Source organism: Primulina tabacum, chromosome 11 (assembly GCF_025594145.1).
Source record: "Primulina tabacum isolate GXHZ01 chromosome 11, ASM2559414v2, whole genome shotgun sequence".
Taxonomy (NCBI): domain Eukaryota; kingdom Viridiplantae; phylum Streptophyta; class Magnoliopsida; order Lamiales; family Gesneriaceae; genus Primulina; species Primulina tabacum.
In genome coordinates, this window is record NC_134560.1 from 7,178,519 (window position 1) to 7,196,798 (window position 18,280).

Genomic DNA, 18,280 nt, shown 5'->3' on the forward strand with positions numbered 1-18,280 from the left:
TAACCATGTCATTGTCTTAGGGTAACACAATTAGTCGACATACATTTATATTTAAGAATTTTTTTTCAAAATTAGCGAAAAAATAGTTTCTTATTTTTATTTTTTTATAATTATATTATTTTTTTACAATTTAAATATCTATTATTTTTTTATAATAATTAATTTTTAATAATATCATCCCGTGCATCGCACGGGTTAAATACTAGTTTACCCTTGATTTGGAAGTCGCAATCTCGAACATATCAAAGTTATTTTCAATATGATATCCATTTATAAATAAAAATCATTTTAAATTTGTCTACTTATTATTATCATCATTAAAATTTGATCCCAATAATTACGAGTTTACTACATAAATAAATGGATTCTCAAACTCACATTTCCTAGTAATTTCTCCAACTCACTCCTTTTATTCTCAATATAATTAGCCATCAGTTACTCTAAAATATTATGACCTTTTCTCTCCCTCCTTTTTGTATTGTAACTCACTCATGTCATGGAGAATGGATCCGAAAGACTCCAAACCCATGAAGTTTTCAGTTCATGAGGCTATCACCACCGTGTGGCAGTGTGAAAATGCATGTAGAGGAGGTGGTTTCAGCTCAAAAACGCCGCGTTTGGTGAGGATTTCTGTCACTGATTGTGATGCTACTGATTCTTCAGGTGACGAATGTGAAATAGGGAGTTTCCGGCGAGTGAGGAAGCATGTGAGTGAGGTTAGAATTGAGACAAGGAATAGGATCAGCAAGAGAACTGCTCAAGAAAGGACTCTTGCGGATGCAGGAAGGAAGAAAAAGAGGCCAGTGGCGGAGCAGAGGGTTGTGGGAGCGGCGGGGAAGAAGTTTCGTGGCGTCAGGCAGCGACCGTGGGGGAAATGGGCTGCAGAAATACGTGATTCAACGAGGAGGACGAGGGTTTGGCTGGGGACATACGACACGGCGGAGGAGGCGGCTCTGGTGTACGACAGGGCTGCGATCCAGATACGCGGTCCGGATGCTCTGACAAATTTCATAAAGCCGCTGAATAGGGTGGCTCCGTCTGTGGCGGCGGTTTTGAGATCGGTCTCCGGCTATGATTCTGGAAAGGAAGAGCCTTGTGAGAATCACTGTTCACCCACCTCTGCTTTAAGGTTTAGCCATAACAATAAAGCTCCGGTTCCGTATAATATCCCCTTGGTTCGGACCGAGTTCAAAAAAATAGGAAAAACTGTATTCGAACCGGTCTCTCAATATATCAAAGATTTCCTGGTCGATGACTGTTTGCCGTTGGATCAATGTTTTTTGAAGGATTATTTCGATTTTCGGTCTCCTTCGCCGCTAATTTACGACGAAATCACCCCGCTGGAGCTGAATACAGATGGGGATGCGATTGACTTAGGGGGTGATTTTGAGTCTTTAACATTGGATGTTAATGAATTCTTTGATGACCAATTCTTGGTGACATAAAATGGCAAGTGGGATTTGGAGCCTTTTCGACTTGCCCGAGTTTTAGAGGAAATTTGAATCGTTGGTACGCAATAATTCTTGTGATGACAATGGTACATGATAAATTTTGGTAGCATTGGATTTGGTATTTTCTTGCAAAAATCTTGTAAATTGTAGTGATTCTTTGGTAAGTTCATGAATTGTCTTTTAATTTACATACTTAATATCTTTATTTTGACAAAAATTTGTATGAGACGGTCTCACGGGTCGTATTTTGTGAGACATATCTCTTATTTGGGTCATCCATTAAAAAGTATTACTTTTTATGCTAACAATATTACTTTTTATTGTGAATATCGATAGAGTTGACCCGTCTCTGATAAAGATTCGTGAGACCGTCTCACAATATACTTACTCATTTTGTTTTATGGTATGTACAATCTATTTAGAAAAGAAAAAAAAGCAGAAGAAGAATGAATGAATGAATGCCTTTTTAATTGAAATATTTTTCAAATTTCAAAAAATTTCGATCTCGCTCACTAGAATCCGGATTTTGTTCAACCAATGACAAAGATCAAATACAAAAATTAATACGAATATCTCAGCTTCAGCCAGACTATATATTAAAATTTTAAACAAATTTCATAAGTAGACTCTACAATTTTTGTGTATTTTTCCCTCTAGAGAATGTAATCGCGTACCTTTTATAGGTATTAATCGTCTTAATCTGTGGAGTGAACTTCATCGTGTATGTAGAAAAGAGACAAAAATCATTCACAATAGGTAATTTGAATCTTTTTTTCGATGTCGTGTTGACGTTGCAATCATCTCCGATGTATTGCGGACGTATAATGTTACATCAATATTCTCGGTGAAAAAATTAAAATTACTAAAAATTGAAAGATACAAGATTAAAACTAAAATTTGACAGTATAAAGATCAAAATCTCAATTACAAAAAGTTAATGTATTAGATAAAAAATAATAATTTCCCTTTACATTAATAATATATATCTGGTTATATCCAAAGGCCACGAATGCTACAGAGTTTAATATAATAAGACATATACGAAAATTGTATTTTATATTATTTTTATTAACTTTAATTTTCGAACATTATTTATTCTTAAGTTAACGGATCAATGACTTTGAATGTCAAATTAAAGGTTAATATTAATCATGATTTAAATTCTATAATAATTATTTCTTACATTTATGACCACAGTTTTGGCCTCCGGTTTCTCTCAAGGGATTGTACATGAGTAAATGCAAAACGAAAAGAGAGCAATTCAATTAATTTATTTATTTTATTGTCATATTCTTTTATTTTTAAGTGTTATGTAATCATTTTTTTTTGTATTGTGCTTACTATTTACTTCTACTATAAATTTGATATCTGATGTATTATCTATGTATTACGTATGTCATTTATCAACATCTAAATTGTTGATTTTGCGTTACTTTCTCTACTATACGATGTACGGATGAATAAACACTTTTTTTTTTGAATTTTTTTCGATCCATATTATTTTATATATGTTTTATCTATTATCATTTACTAATAATACAAATTCGAGAAATTGAATTTTTAACTCTCTTTATGTATTTTATATATAATTAATGAAGCACGCAGCGATAATAAAAAAGAAGAAATCATGGTCAGAGAAGCTTGATGATCAATTCGAGAAAAACTGAAACACATTGCACAATTTCACATTTATGTGACAAATATATAATATTTATTTTATTTTATTTGTGTTATTTTGACTGATAAGATGTTTGATTCATCCAAGTTGGTTATTTTGACAAAAAATGAAATCATATTAATACGTATAGATTAGCAATTAAAACATGGACAACTTACCAATCACTCCCTAAAATATTTCAACTTTACGTCCACTCCTCATTTTCCCAAAATACCCCTCAACCTTATTAATTGATTTTCTCTTATAAATAATGGCCCATCATGCTTCCGTAAAATAAATTAAATCTTTTACCTCTTTGACCGGAGTACCACCGGGTTATATCCACCGTATTTTACGAACTGCTCCTCACAGTCCAACCACGCGATCGCAATCGATGGTTACCGACGCAGATTCCTTCAGCAGTACTTGGCACAACCCTAATTCGTTTCCTACCTTAGGGTGTATAATAAAAGATAAAATTTTGAAAATAATACATGAGAGGAGCTAAGAGCAAAGATCTCTTTATTCAAACACAAACATTTATTAATACATTGAAACATCCTGTAGAGGAGGAGAAACTTGTTTAGCTACTAATAGTAGCCGAAACTTGAAAAACACATAAACTGGAAAGAGAATATTACAATTTTATTGTTGAAAGAAATGAGGAAAATGTTCGATGATCTTCACTTCGTTCTTCCTGTCTTATTTATAGAAGGCTTCTTCGGATTTGAACTTCGGATTTCAAATATTCATAAACCTTTACAGCTTGCACATGGATCATATAGTGGTTGAGTGGTCCCTTGAGATGTTACTGTCTTTTTCTAGATTATTAATCTAGAAATTAACTTCTCATCTTCTTTTACCTCTCCAAGATACCAGTAACGATGAGTATGTAAGAGATCTGCAGTAATCTCATCTCTTTTTTCCTGGAATCGTTGGACTAGCCATTTAAGAGAATCTGTCTCTTTTCTCTTATACTTGATTCTCCTTTTTAAAACCTTTAGATATGTGTAATACATTTTCTTTAGATTTCTTTCTGGTTTGGTTTACTGGTTCACATTTACCCTTATTTATAGTAAGAATTTTAGGTCCAGATTTTTTGTTTTTTTATAAGATTTCCATTATCTTTAAAGATAAGGAATCCAATGTCCTTTGTCATTTTTCCACCTATTATCGGTGGTCCTTATTCTTTTTCCACCGATTATTGGTGGTTCCTTGAATTCCACTCACATGATTTTTCACATGGTGGTCCTTCTTTTCTTGGTGGGATGATCACATGTTCCTTTTAACTTTGTCGAGGAATCTTTGGCTTTTTGCTTCCTCGAGGAAAATGTGATTGTGGTCCTTCCCTGCTTGTCCTTGTTTCGGTAAAATGTTTCCGATCAGATCTCGGTTTGAAACCTTTACCGAAATCTGGTTCTTTCTGATTCTGGCATTCAGGACAGATGTTTTCTAACCATCTTCCTACATGTGCCATATTGCAGAATTTCCGACGAGTCTCTTTACTTGCCGGCAGCTTGCTGTTTCACAGAAGATTTCTTTTCTTTTCAAATATTTCTTCTGCAAAACTTGTGGTTTTTCCTGTCATTGTATTTAACAGGAACGATCCATTCAAAGAATTTTGATAAAACTTGAATGGAAACTGACTTTGTCCATCTCAGTGAGACAGACCCATAAAACCCATGCTCTTCTGGTTGACATGTCGTCTTCTGTTATTGAAGCAACCAGGGGTGTTTCTTATGTCGGAGGGTCCTTGATAAATTTCTGAATATTTGTATCTGGCCTCCTTAACTTGATGAAATGAAAGGCTTTGTGTGAACCTTTCCCTGCTGGTTCTGGTACTGCACTGAAAAAGTATAGCTCCAAAACATCTCCTCTGGACAAATAATCAATATTCGCCCAAGTTTCAAGAACAGCTTCCTGGATCCATTTAGGTAGTCCTGAAATTTCCAGTAAGCTGGGTGATGTAGTATAAAATGCCTCTCGTAGTATCTGGACTATGATTTTGTGATCACAGGGTGTTATGAACACTAATCGCCTAGTCTCATTTTCTTGAGTATAGGATTTGAACATTTGTAGAAAATTATTTCCTAGTAATATGTCAGCTCCTGTATCATGAAAATAAATTGGTGGTGTCTTTACCTTGTACCAAGGTGTTTGTCCAGCATCGCCAATCATTATTTCAGTCATCTTAATCCCTTTACATAAGATTAAGATTCTTCTGGAAAAATCTCTTCCAGCAATCTTTGGTAATTCTTCTTCCAAATTATTTGGAAAAACTTCTCGTTTTGCTGTACATATTCCAGCACCTGAATCAATATAAGCAGCAAAGTATTCTGCCTTATATTGTTCATACAACATTCCTACTGTAATGTATATGGAGAATGAGCTTGTGGTCATTGGATTTTTCACATCTTATCTTCTGCCATAAACTCCATTCCAAATTCTAGACGTTTCCAAGGTTTGTGTTCCTCGAGAAACTCTAGTCCAAGAATCAGTTGATCTGATTCTTTCCCTGGAATTCCTTGAATATGAACTTCCAATTCTCCGATCTTAATCAGTCCTTGGTAAGTTCCTATCCTAGGTTGTTCCAAATAGTATATTGTATTACAAGAAAATTGATTCATTTGCTTTGTAATATCAAATATTATTTATACTTCCTTCCACCTTTCTGGGCATCTAAGTTTTCCCATTGTAGAGAAACTTTTCAGCTCCTGTTGGGTTTCTATGACATGCGTTTTTCCCCACCTGTAACTTGTAATTTTATCTCCCTGAAAAGAGAGTCTTCTTGATTCCAATCTAAAACTTTGATTTCTTTGTAGAATCGGTTTGTCTTGTATTTGGATATCTGTTTCCTGTATTAAAGGAAACTCAACTCTTTCCGGATAAATTGCCTGAGCAACTTTTCCGAATATCTCGAGTATTTCAATAAACTCATTTCTAATAAACAACTCAGAATGATGTGTATTAGATATAGCATATGAAATCTGGTAAGTAATAGAATATGGTCTATTACCTTCTTTCATCAGCATCTTCTCCTTGAAATTATGATGTAGTGTCAAGGCTCGGCTGAAATCTCGATCTGCCAGGTTGTAGGCTATCCTTGGATATATTACTCCGACAATTTTTCCTGCACGGAGATTTCCTGAGATTGTTCTTAGTACTGAATCTTGTAGATTCCCCATTCTTTTATCGCATATAGCAATATCGATAGGCGAATCTATCCTTCTTTGAAAGTAGCCTTTATCATAATCTAGATTGCTCCGATATGAATCCAGGACATAGTCCGTGCTACTTCCATCTTGAGTTTTTGTAATTCCTCCTTAATTTCTTCAGAAGGAATTAACTGCATCTCCATTCTATTGCCTGTAAGTTCCATAGGGATTGTCATTTCCCTTCTAGAAACTTTATAGATTATATGATGCTTTCTGTTTCTTAGGCCAAGACTACCTAAAAACTTTTCTACCTGTCCTGCAGAGAATCCTTGATATTTTTGTAGACTAAAATTTTCTCTCATGATCCTTTGGACCATGTTATGAGATATTGTTGTCTGGTTGAAAAACCCAGACAAATCTTCATGTGTTTCGTGTCGAAACACCTCGTCCTCAGTCAGATTCCGATTCTGTTCCATCAGATTCTCCCTGACTTAAGACTTCTTCTTCTTCATATATACTTTCATCTGAGGCAATGTCCTCGAATCGGTACACCTGAATCAAATCTTGGTAATAAACTGCTTTCTTCAATATCCGGGGTAGGATCGAAGCGTTTAATACCTCTTTTTTCATTTTCTGGACAGTTGGTCGAGATATGACCTCTTGCTCCACATGTCCAGCAATTACAATCTTTGAAACTTTCATTGGCTCGTGTATGAGCTCTTCTGAAAGTTTTCTTCGTAAGTGTTCTTCCTGTGCTTCGATATGTACTCGATGCCTGGGATGATATCCTACTCCTTGATGATCCACTTCTTTGTCCAGATTTATAAGATCTGGCTTTCTGTCTAGACCAAACAGTTCTTGGTTTCCAAGAACTTCTTCCACTTCGAGCATAAGGATGAGTCCTAAAACTTTCCCTTTATGCTTCTGTGGTTTACTTCCAATAATTATTGGAAGAGCATTCTCTTTACAACACAAAGGAGTTCTTTTGTTGATACCCCCTTAAGCGTTTGTAATTTTTTTGTAATGCTGCCATATGGCACCATTCTGCCAATTTTCCTTTTAGGAAAGAGGCTCTTCTTGCCAACGTATCTGGGTTGTCAGGTACGTATTCCCTTATGAGAATTTCTCTCCAGGGGCTTGGCATTTTTGCGAAGAACAGCTGCATAGCTATATCTTCTTCGACTCCTGAATTCCATCGATATTTAGTGAATAACATAATGTATTCATCCACTAAACATATATCGTGTAATTCAAGACTATACAGAGCCTGAATATATTTTTTCCTCTTCTCTGTATCTTGACTGTTAAAATAGTCTACCCCTATAAATTGTGCTTTAAATAGGATAGCCATTTTTTCGGCTATCTTGCTCAGAGATTCTCCGACCAGGACTGACTATTTCATTTCTAATGAAGTCATGTCCCAAGCAATCTTTACTGATCCCATAAGACTCATTTCTAAAAGTTTAATGAATCCTTCTTTGTTGAGATCAAGTGTTCCTGCTGCGATTCTCATAGCAGATGTCCAGTCATCTATGAGATCTTCTCTGTTTTTTAAGGTTAAGCATAACCCCATAAGGATGTATCGGATCTAAAACAGTTTTCCCATAGGGTGTTTGGTGCAAAGAAATTTGATTTCTCCTTGTCCTTGTTCCCGCTGGATGTGATCATCCACAAGTATGGAAATCAGATTGAGATTCTCTCATGTTAACATTCTAAGATCCCACACTTTCCCTTGGTGTTTCCTGTGATGATGACCAAGTTATAGCAGGTATTTCACCTCCTGCTGTGTTCATCTTTAGATCTACAACTTTGAGATTTGCGAAAGATTCCGCAAGCTCTTGTAGATCCTCCAGACCAATCCTTTCTAAAGTTGTCATCAGATTAGTTTCTTTTATGAGATCGACTTAATTAGATTGATCATCTTTTCTTCTTCAGTCAAAGGTTTTGACACCACTCTGACCTTTCCTTTGTTGATGTAACAAGGGTTCAGTACCAAATGATGGTAGTAACCATCCTCCCGAAGTTCTTTTACTAGAACCTGATTGTTGTTCTGGTTTTTGAATTCTTGTTTGAATATCCTTTAATATTCCAAGAATTTCTTCCTGGTTTTTAAGGATTTCTTCAACTCGTTGGGGTACAAAGTATAGCATATTGCCATAATTTTGTACGGTTTTATGGATTTCTTTAAGATCCAAAGAGAGCTTAGAGGAGTATGGTACTATCTCCAGAAACTTATTTGCTTAAATCATAAGTTTACCTGAGAATTTACCTGAGGGTGCTGATGCTTCCTTTCTGTTCTTGATATCTAACCAAGGTTAGATAAACTTGTGTGTATTCCAAAATATTGGAATAGATCTTGTAAATTATTTTTCTCGAACCGAAGTTCGGATTCATAATTTTTTCGAAATTATCCTCCTCAAACATTTTAGTTTCTTTTGTAATAATAAATCTTGTGTTTGAAATAAATTAACCAGGCTCTGATACCATTTTTTGAACCGCGGAGATCAATTAAAATCAAATAAGGAATAAGGGTATTTCTGTCATTTTTGAAGAAAATTTCTCTCACCAGGGAGCTGAGGAAAATTTTAGTTTGGTTTAGGGATTTAAAGATACTTTACCCTTAAAACATGATGTCAATAAAATTTAAATATTCTAAAAATCATGTCTCAAATTTCTCATTAATTAATTGAATAAGTTATGCAACAGGGGAGGTATTTGTTATTGGAAAGCAAAGGAAATGGTACAGTTTGCTACTGGCAAAAGCTGCTCGAATGCAGCAACAATCTGTGACGGTTGAACCACGTTCCATTCCTCAAACATTATTAAACTAGCCAAGCTCAAGCCTGATACTGTTTGGTTTGGTTTGGATCATTTACATCCCTAATATGGAGTAGGCACATCCTGCGACGATAAACACATGATTGGAGCATCCAAATAGTCATGGAAATTTTTGTTTATCGATGCTGTCAAGCTGGCGCCAATGCCACCGGTTCTCGTACACTCCTCCACGATCTGCACACGATGAGTTTTCTTCACAGAATTCCCTATGGTTTGAAGATCAATTTCGTCAATGAACTAATATCGATAACCTCGGGGTCGTATCCTTTGTTCACCAGAGTCTTGACAGCCTGCATAACATGATATCTCATTCTAGAGTAAGTTAGAATTGTAGCGTGCTCCCCCTTTCTGACCATCTCGGCTTTTATTCGAGATTCAATACGTATTCTTCATCCGGGATCCTCTCTTTGAGATTTTAGAGCTAAACATGCTAAAAAGGAATAACTGGATTATCACTTCTAATAGCAGCTTTCATCAAACCCTTGGCATTCTAGGGCGTAGAGCAAGCAAGCATTTGAATCCCCAGAATCGATTGGAAATATGACTCAGAGACGTTGAGAGTGCTCTGCTCCAAGCTGTTTACCAACTCCACCAGGTCCCCTGACGACCACAGGTATCTTGAACTGACCACCAGATGTGTAGTGGAGCATGCTACAGTTGTTTCAGATTTGATTGAAGGCTAGAAGGAGAAAGCCCATGTTCATTCCCTCGACAACGGGACGTTCAATGGGAGTGCCGAGAAACCCGAGGTCTCCATACTTAGACGCCAAGACCTTGGTCACCTTGTATGAACCACCATAGTGGCCGACAACTTCTCCCATTACACAAACGTTTGGATCTCTGTCCATTTCTTCCTCAAGGCCTTCGTGAAGAGCTTCGAAAAGCAAAACCTCGTGGCTGTGGATAAAAACTATTCTATTAGTTGATCATGTAATCTCAACCGGATGTAAGGCAGACAAAAATTATAAATTATTACTGAAATATCATAAATGATTTAAGAAATTATTCTTTTTCACCAATTCCTATGAATGAGAGCTCTAAACATACTGATGTACATATAATTGGATACATTAAAGTATCAGTGCGTCCTGTTTCAATGTTCAGCAAACACCGAAGTCATACACATCAAATTCAACTCCTTGAACTTGACTATCTCATCAGAAACACAGAATCTGATACTCGTGTGACCATCAATGGTTCATGGATACAGCTAGCCGTGAGTTAACAACTTCTTGTGATTCAGAATAACGTTTATTCTTATTTGGGCTTACCTTATTTAACCTCATTCTTTTCATCAACCTTTTGATCAAGAATGCCAAAACTCAAATCAGATTGCACTTATCGGATCATGATAAAACGTCTAATAGCATCACCTCATGGTCTCTTAGATATCACTGATAGTGCCTGCAAAAACCTTGACTTATAGTTAGAATACAGTACAGTCACCTCAACTCATATATCACGATTGAATCTGCAATCATTGATATATCGAGAGTTGCATGTCAATTCGATAACGATGTAATGTATCTTTAAGTAATAATAGTGGCATGATGTGTGCAACTATGAAAACACTTTTCTCTAAGGCACATGCTTTGCTCTGGTCAGAAACTTCTTACACTATTAACTCATTGGATCACATATGATATCTTCACTTTTAAACAAACGGTGAATCCTCGACACACTATATTTGCTCTTATGTATTTCGAAACTACATCTAACCTCATCACCTGATGACCCCTCACTTGAGTCGGTAAACCAATCAAAGTGCATGCCAGTATGCAAAGCATATACGTTGTCCTGAGTCAAAGGACTAATGATGTATAACCATACGCGAACTATTCTACTAAATAACTGATAACCATTTGGACAGTTCGAGGGAGGATTGTTTAGTGCATCATCAAACGATCACTCATTTATATGAATGAACATCTCCATGTCCCTTACCAATAAACCATGGCGTTTACATCACAAATGCCAGTCTCAAGCTCAAACAACCTTTATTCTTATTTAGACGGCTGATTCGACTAGGAATCTGTTTAGAATATACGGTAGACTTCCTAATGAGTTTCATAATCTTACGTTGCGAGCCAGGCTTCATGATATTTTTAGTATATTCAACGGTTTTATCTACGAAGCTTGCATGAGTATACATATAAATTAAATGTCATAATTAGATAAAACCGTAAATATTATTAAAATAAAGATTATTTTTACGATAGAGTCAACAAAGAACAAAATACAATTTCCCTGGCTGGGCACTTTGTAGATCAAATTATCAGCGTACAGCATGCTCAACGAGTTATGACCAATGTTGAGAAGAGGAAAAAGTAATAAAGGGCAGTCAAACTTTAAGCCAGAAAAGTTTGCAATAGATATATAAATTTCTGAAGCAAACCTGGGATGGAAAGCAGTAGAAGGCGCTGCCTTTTCTTGCTTCGTCTACAACATATAGAAGCAAAATATACAGTGAGAGAACTCAAACAAGCGGATGAGTGCATCCCACGCACAAGGAGAAAGAAGCAAAAATTACTGCAACAGCATTAGTTGTTAGCCCTCCCCTTCTATTCTTGTCGCCGTCGAAGCCAGAGGGCAAACTTCCATCAGATCTAATGACAAATAAGCTAACTCTTCTCTCTGAAAAATTTGATTCGTAGACAGAACAAAGAGCAAGCTTACATTGCTAGCCAACAGTTTGACATGCTTAATTTCTGAAAATACGCGGAAATGATATAAAATGTAACTTGTTTATCGCAGCTAGTTACGCTCAATATGAGACATCACGAAAAACAATCAAATATAGAAATAAATAGATTTAAAATATGGTAAAAAATGTAAAGCTTTATTAATTTCTACTATGCCGAATCCGGAACAGCTATGGCATCCAAACACTAATTAGAAAGAAAGAGATCAATCATTACACGTGTAATTCGAGGGAAAAAGAGATCTTAACATAATTAACAAAACCCAGCTCGAAAATTATAGTACAACAATAAAGAAAAATGGAATCAAGAACATAAAAACCTGGGAGAGTTCTGCAGAACCCGGATGAGCTATTTTGTAATTGGCAGACGAAAAACCAGTTGCCAATCCCATCCCTTGCATAATCAAAGTCGCCCTCGAGAAACAATTTACTGGAATCCAAGAAACAATGCGCGATTCTTCTCCTGCAAACAGATTCCTTGAAACGGGTTTCACAAACCAAGATTCTCATTCTAATTGTGCTGCTGCTGCATTTGTCTACTTATCTAAAGAATAAGTGTACATTTTATTAGTTTAAATATTATTTTTTATGCTAAAAATATTATTATTTTTAATACAATTAGGATTGACTCGTCTCACAAATAAAGATTCGTGAGACCGTTTCACAGTAGACCTACTCCAAGTTTTGATTTGATGTCCACCAATCATTATTAGTATTTTACCGTTAAGTTGACCCTCAACTAATAGATGTGCTGACACTCACTTAATGAATATATATTTTAACATGTTCCATCATATCTAGTGATGAATATCAACTCAATTATGAGCACATAAGTAGACATAAGTGAAAAAAGATATCAAAATTATTTAAACATATGTTATGCAATTGTACAAATTGATTATAAAAATCTACTTGGTAATATTTTAAAATTTTTCATGGATTAACTAATTGGTGTGAATTCAGCTTATTATTTATTTAGGAGTTTTGTTTTTTTGGCAAACATAGCGTATAAAAAATCAAATCATCATACTAAATATTATTTAAGGAATCTACCCACTATATTTAACGAGTGAAGACACGTTTATTCAATTTTATTTCATGAAAAAATAACATTCATCATCATCGTTATATTTTGTACTTTGAATATATTAAGATTTAGTAAATAATAATGGAAAAAATTTGTGTGAGACGGTCTCACGGGTCGTATTTGTGAGACAGTCTCTTATTTGGGTCATCCATAAATTTTTTTTTATTTTTTATGATAAAAATATTATTTTTTATTGTGAATATCGGTAGGGTTGACCCGTCTCACAGATAAAAATTCGCGAAACCATCTCACAAGAGACATACTCAATAATAATTTCTCTTTTATAACGGCACCTTCAATACATTTTGCAGAAATTAATGTTGAATCTAAAATTTTAGTTTTATCAACTTTTTCAAATATATTTTTCGTTGACATTAATTTACTTAAATCGATTGCAAAAACATTAAATTTCTCGTCGAAATAGCTATCAAATGTATTCTAAGTTTCTCGTCGAAATGTCGATCAAATTTAATTTGAGAGTTCACTCTACTGATTCAAAAATTTAAAAAATATATTATGTCTTGGTGTCCTACTTGCAATTTTCTGTTGATAATTTTTTTAAATAAATTTATATTCGTAAAATAGATTAAATCGATATATAATCATAATAAAAATAATTTATTTAAATAAAAAATATTTTTTATAAATTAAATTTAATAATAAATCCATCTAACCAAATTTTCCAAAGCGATATGATACAGCAAGTATGATTTTAGCGGCTTAGAGGAGCATTTCCGGTTCGAAAACGAATGGAGCTGGTGTACCTGCTGATTTCCATTGTCACCACCACTTTCACATCTCTTTTCCTTTCACTGCTCCTCCCCTTCCGCTATCTTTTCCACCGCCCACGCGTCGCCGCAGAATCGGTCATCCTCTACCAAGGCACTGTCTGGCACGAGCGCCGTCGCCCTGTCCACCACTCTTTCAGCTACCCGGTTCGCTATGCTCTCTTTGACCTCGACGGTGCCTCCCACGCGTCGCCCAACCATCTTTCTGCTGATGAGGCCCGCCGTGTCGCCAACACCAACGGGCCAGTGTAAGTTTCCACTTCTTCCCTCATTTCTACTAATCATGGAAATTAGTTGCGATTTATCACTTTATCCTTCATCTATATAAATTGTACATTGCATCAGGCAAAAACAAACATTCATTTACGGTAAAAATTATTATGAAATCGTATTTCGCTTTATTTAGATTTATGTTGAATATAGGCATTTGCTAATTTTCAAGTGGTTAAGTGGGCGTTGATCATAGATGAATTTAATGCTTGACGCCACGGGCAAGTTATAATGTGAAGTCCGAAATGTTCTGTGGATTGGTGTGATGGTATATATTCTACCACTGGGTATTTTGAAATTCTGATTGTACTTAATAAATCTAGATCATCATTATTATTAATCTGCATTTAGTTTGTGTTACTGGTTGAAGTTGAATTCGATTGATGATTTACTCGACTCTCCAGTTTTCTGTTGACAATACCTCCTAGCGTGGGATATGAACAAAACCCGTTGAGTTTGTACTATTGTTACGATTTCGAAGCCTCGAGGAAGACTCTGAGGAAATGCATTGCTGAGGTGAGTTGTCGTCCCCAATCCCACTTCCTGCCTGCAAAAATAAAAGAAAAAGGAGAGAATTAGTCCATTCCAATAGGATAATAAAGGGTGCTTGTGCCTTTTAATCGTTTATCTGGAATTAGCTAGTTTCTGACATGGTATTGTATTGCATCAGGTTACTAATACACCATGGGGTGAAAGAGTATCATTTTTGTTCAATCCGAGCTCAGATTTAGTGGCAAAATCTCTTCATGTCAGCCCTTTTATGGTTGGTGGTTAATTGATTTTCTCAATCAACGGTTGTTTGCCTTAATCCATGATGAATGTTCGAGTATTGTGTAGTTTTTCTTTGTTTACATATTTCACCTTGTATACAATAGGACATGCTTGGGAACTGGAGCATGAAAACAAATGAACCTGGGGATAATTTGCATGTAGTAATCTCAGTACAACACCCCAAGCTCGGCAACTACTTCACTGCTTCGTTGACCGCCAAGAGAGTGACCCCTATGTCTGGGGATCATACATGGTTTTTCTGGATGATGCCCCATAAAGTTGCATTATGGATATATTGGCATGTAAGCATTATTAATTAGCTTGGGTCTAAAATTGATATTTAATTGGATGATAGCACTATGATGCCCAAGCAGCCACAGAATGAGAAAAGAAAATGATTTTTGAGAGGGATGCTTGAGTGTTTTTTTATATTTTGGACCGAATATATATTCTGAGTTACTCATTTTATAGTTTCAAATGGACGTGCTATTTCTTTTCATGGGTTGTTCTAGGCTCTTAAACTTTGGTGGAAAAATGTTCCCTTGATTCAACATCCAAGGTATCCAAATCCGGCATACAAGGAAGAAGCATTGTTGCGGGATGAAACTATACGGTGTTGTCAGGCGTTTGGAGGTAACCAAGCAAGTAATGTTCTAGAACCGGGACAAACATTTGATCAAGTGTCTATAACAGAGAACATCCGCTGCTGCACTTGGACAGATGCTTCGTGGCCATGGTGCTGAAGAATGAAGATATACTCGTAGGATAGTCTCACTGTTAAAAATGTGAAATGGATGACAACCTCAAATCGATATGCTTTTGAAGCTTGTGATCACATTTTTCTGCTGTATGCAATAAATATTCATTTTTTAACATTTATTTTGCATGGATAATCATTGTATTTAACCGATTCTGGATAAACTCATCACATTTCAATCGTTGTAATCTGCGCAAAATTGGTGTTGCTTCCAACATAAACATTCGAAACGATAATCTTTGAAGTACATAATTTGCTGTGTATTATTCCATGAAACGAAATCCGTCCATGATCATCCATCACTCGTGATTACAAGTTGCTTTTGTAACTGAATTGTGTTGAATTCATGAGCTGTATGATCGTTTTACTGCTAAATATATGAAATAAATAGGTTTTTTGTGCCTCTCAAAATTGGGCTTGAGAGAGTCGTCTCTTGCGCCCCACCTTAGAGCTGGGACTCGAAAAAGTAATTAAGGATAACAATTTTCTTTGAATCTGAAGAAGAATTCGATATTTGATCTGAACAGATGATGGTATTCTAGGAAATTTTTTACTCGATTAAATGAATAGGTTATCCGGTATGGGGATGAAAATGATCTTAAAAAATCTTATTTATACCTTACCTGAACACCTTATTAAATTAATATATATATGGTTTTCGACTATGATTGTATTTTTAATATGCTTTTGTTGAATGATATTAGTTGGACGTAATGAAGAAAATTATTAGTACAGAGTTGATGTTATTTTTGTTGAATAATGAATTTAGGGTAAATTTCTATTTTATTGACTTGATTAATTATGTAATGGCTAGCTTGTGCAAACCAGTGGGGAAGCAATAGACCGTTCTCATGAAAGTTTTCATATTAACTTTGTTCTGACCATACACCAGTGAAGCGATCCGGGTGAAATGAGTGAGCAAGGTCGGGTGCTCCACCGGATCTGCTATCAAAATGATGAAGGAAATAAGAGCAATGTAGATATCTGAACCAGAAGCTTCTTTCCCGGGCGGAGAGGATTTCCTGCACTCAAGAAGGTAACCACGTGAATGGGCGCCGGAGGGGTGTCCGGCGTGGCCACTCCGATGCTTAAGTCAGTGAATGATTCAAGCCAAGAACCAATGTAACCAAGTGATGGTTGTGATATTTGTGTGAATGAATGATTGTAAATGTAAAGAGAGAACATGGTATTTATAGTAGGAGAAGTAATGATGACCTCGTTCTCCGTGCTATCTACTAATTATAGTAGGACGGCTGAGCACACCCTATATTCTGACATGTCAAATCTTATACTGGTCACATCCAGCCCATCTGATTTTGTCAACCCATCGGTCTGGTGTCAGAGATGAGACAGTCACCCACATCCTATTCTGCTAGTATACTCGAGTGCGGTGCTCATATCGAGGTGGCCCGGGTAGAAAGTTCCCAGGAGCTTGAATGAGAGCCCGGACATCCAATAACCCGAAGAGAAGTCGTCTCGATCTTTCAACTGTTCGGCCTCTGGTGACCGTTCTAATAGATTTACCCTGACTTGAGCTATCTGCTAGATATCCCAGGTCGTCCGTGACCCGGGCACAAGAATCGTCCATGACTCGGACAAAACCCGGTATATCCCGAGGGTATCATCACTCCCTCCTTAAATAGTCGGGCTAGAGTAATACTCGCTGTCCCGATTAGTCTTGTGTGCCCGATCATGGAAAATATTTAGTTTGTCTGTAAAAGCATCGGGGACTTCATGTATCCCAGAGTTGGGATAAAATGCCGGAGTCTCGTGTCTTATGGACTTGAGATAAGATGCCGGAACCTCATATCTCCCGGGCTTTAAAATAGATTGTCGGGGCCTCACATCTCCCGGACTTAGGAATGGTCGAGGTGCGGAGCCCCGAGCCAGGTTTGAGAACCCTGGGCTTATGAATAACCAAGGTGCGGAGCCTTGGGCCGGGGAGCATGTCCCGGGTCTTGGGAGTGGTCGAGGTGCGGAGCCCCGAGCCAGGGTACGGATCCCTGGACTTAATAGATGACCGAGGTACGGGTACCTGGGCCATGGTACGGGTCCCTGGACTTAAAAGATGACCGAGGTACGGGTCCCTAGACTTAAAAGATGACCGAGGTACGGTTCCCCGGGCCAGGGTACGGATCCCTGGACTTAATAGATAACCAGGGTGCGGAGACCTGGCCTTCATGAATGGTCGAGGTACGGAGCCCCGAGCCAGGGTACGGATCCCTAGACTTAATAGATAACCAGGGTGCGGAGACCTGGCCTTCGTGAATGGTCGAGGTACGGAGCCCCGAGCCAGGGTACGGATCCCTGGACTTAAAAGATGACCGAGGTACGGGTCCCCGGGCCAGGGTACAGATCCCTGGACTTAAAAGATGACCGAGGAACGGGTCCTCGGACGAGGGTACGGGTCCCTGGACTTAAAAGATGACCGAGGTACGGGTCCCCGGGCCAGGGTACGGGTCCCTGGACTTAAAAGATGACCGAGGTACGGGTCCCCGGGCCAGGGTACGGGTCCCTGGACTTAAAAGATGACTGAGGTGCGGGTACCCGGGCCAGGGTACGGATCCCTAGACTTAATAGATAACCAGGGTGCGGAGACCTGGCCTTCATGAATGGTCGAGGTACGGAGCCCTGAGCCAGGGTACGGATCCTTGGACTTAATAGATAACCAGGGTGCGGAGACCTGGCCTTCATGAATTGTCGAGGTACGGAGCCCCGAGCCAGGGTACGGATCCCTGGACTTAGAAGATGACCGAGGTACGGGTCCTCGGGCCAGGGTACAGGTCCCTGGACTTAAAAGATGAC

General features: G+C 37.3%; 2 protein-coding genes and 1 pseudogene across 2 annotated transcripts; 2 read left to right on the forward strand and 1 right to left on the reverse strand.

The window, feature by feature from the left end:
• The first annotated feature begins 465 nt into the window (after positions 1 to 465).
• Positions 466 to 1,639, forward strand: LOC142518715 (pathogenesis-related genes transcriptional activator PTI6-like). Its single transcript, XM_075621525.1, has one exon. It carries the CDS (start codon positions 492 to 494, stop codon positions 1,443 to 1,445), a length of 954 nt encoding a protein of 317 aa, XP_075477640.1. The 5' UTR covers positions 466 to 491; the 3' UTR covers positions 1,446 to 1,639.
• A 7,295-nt stretch (positions 1,640 to 8,934) lies between these two features.
• Positions 8,935 to 12,304, reverse strand: LOC142518623 (pyruvate dehydrogenase E1 component subunit beta-2, chloroplastic-like; annotated as a pseudogene).
• Positions 12,305 to 13,580: 1,276 nt separating this feature from the next.
• LOC142519196 (uncharacterized) lies at positions 13,581 to 15,611 on the forward strand. The gene is made up of 5 exons (XM_075622135.1): positions 13,581 to 13,925; positions 14,352 to 14,463; positions 14,618 to 14,710; positions 14,823 to 15,020; positions 15,231 to 15,611. Exons 1-5 carry the CDS (start codon positions 13,639 to 13,641, stop codon positions 15,459 to 15,461), a joined length of 921 nt encoding a protein of 306 aa, XP_075478250.1. The 5' UTR covers positions 13,581 to 13,638; the 3' UTR covers positions 15,462 to 15,611.
• Positions 15,612 to 18,280: the final 2,669 nt, after the last annotated feature.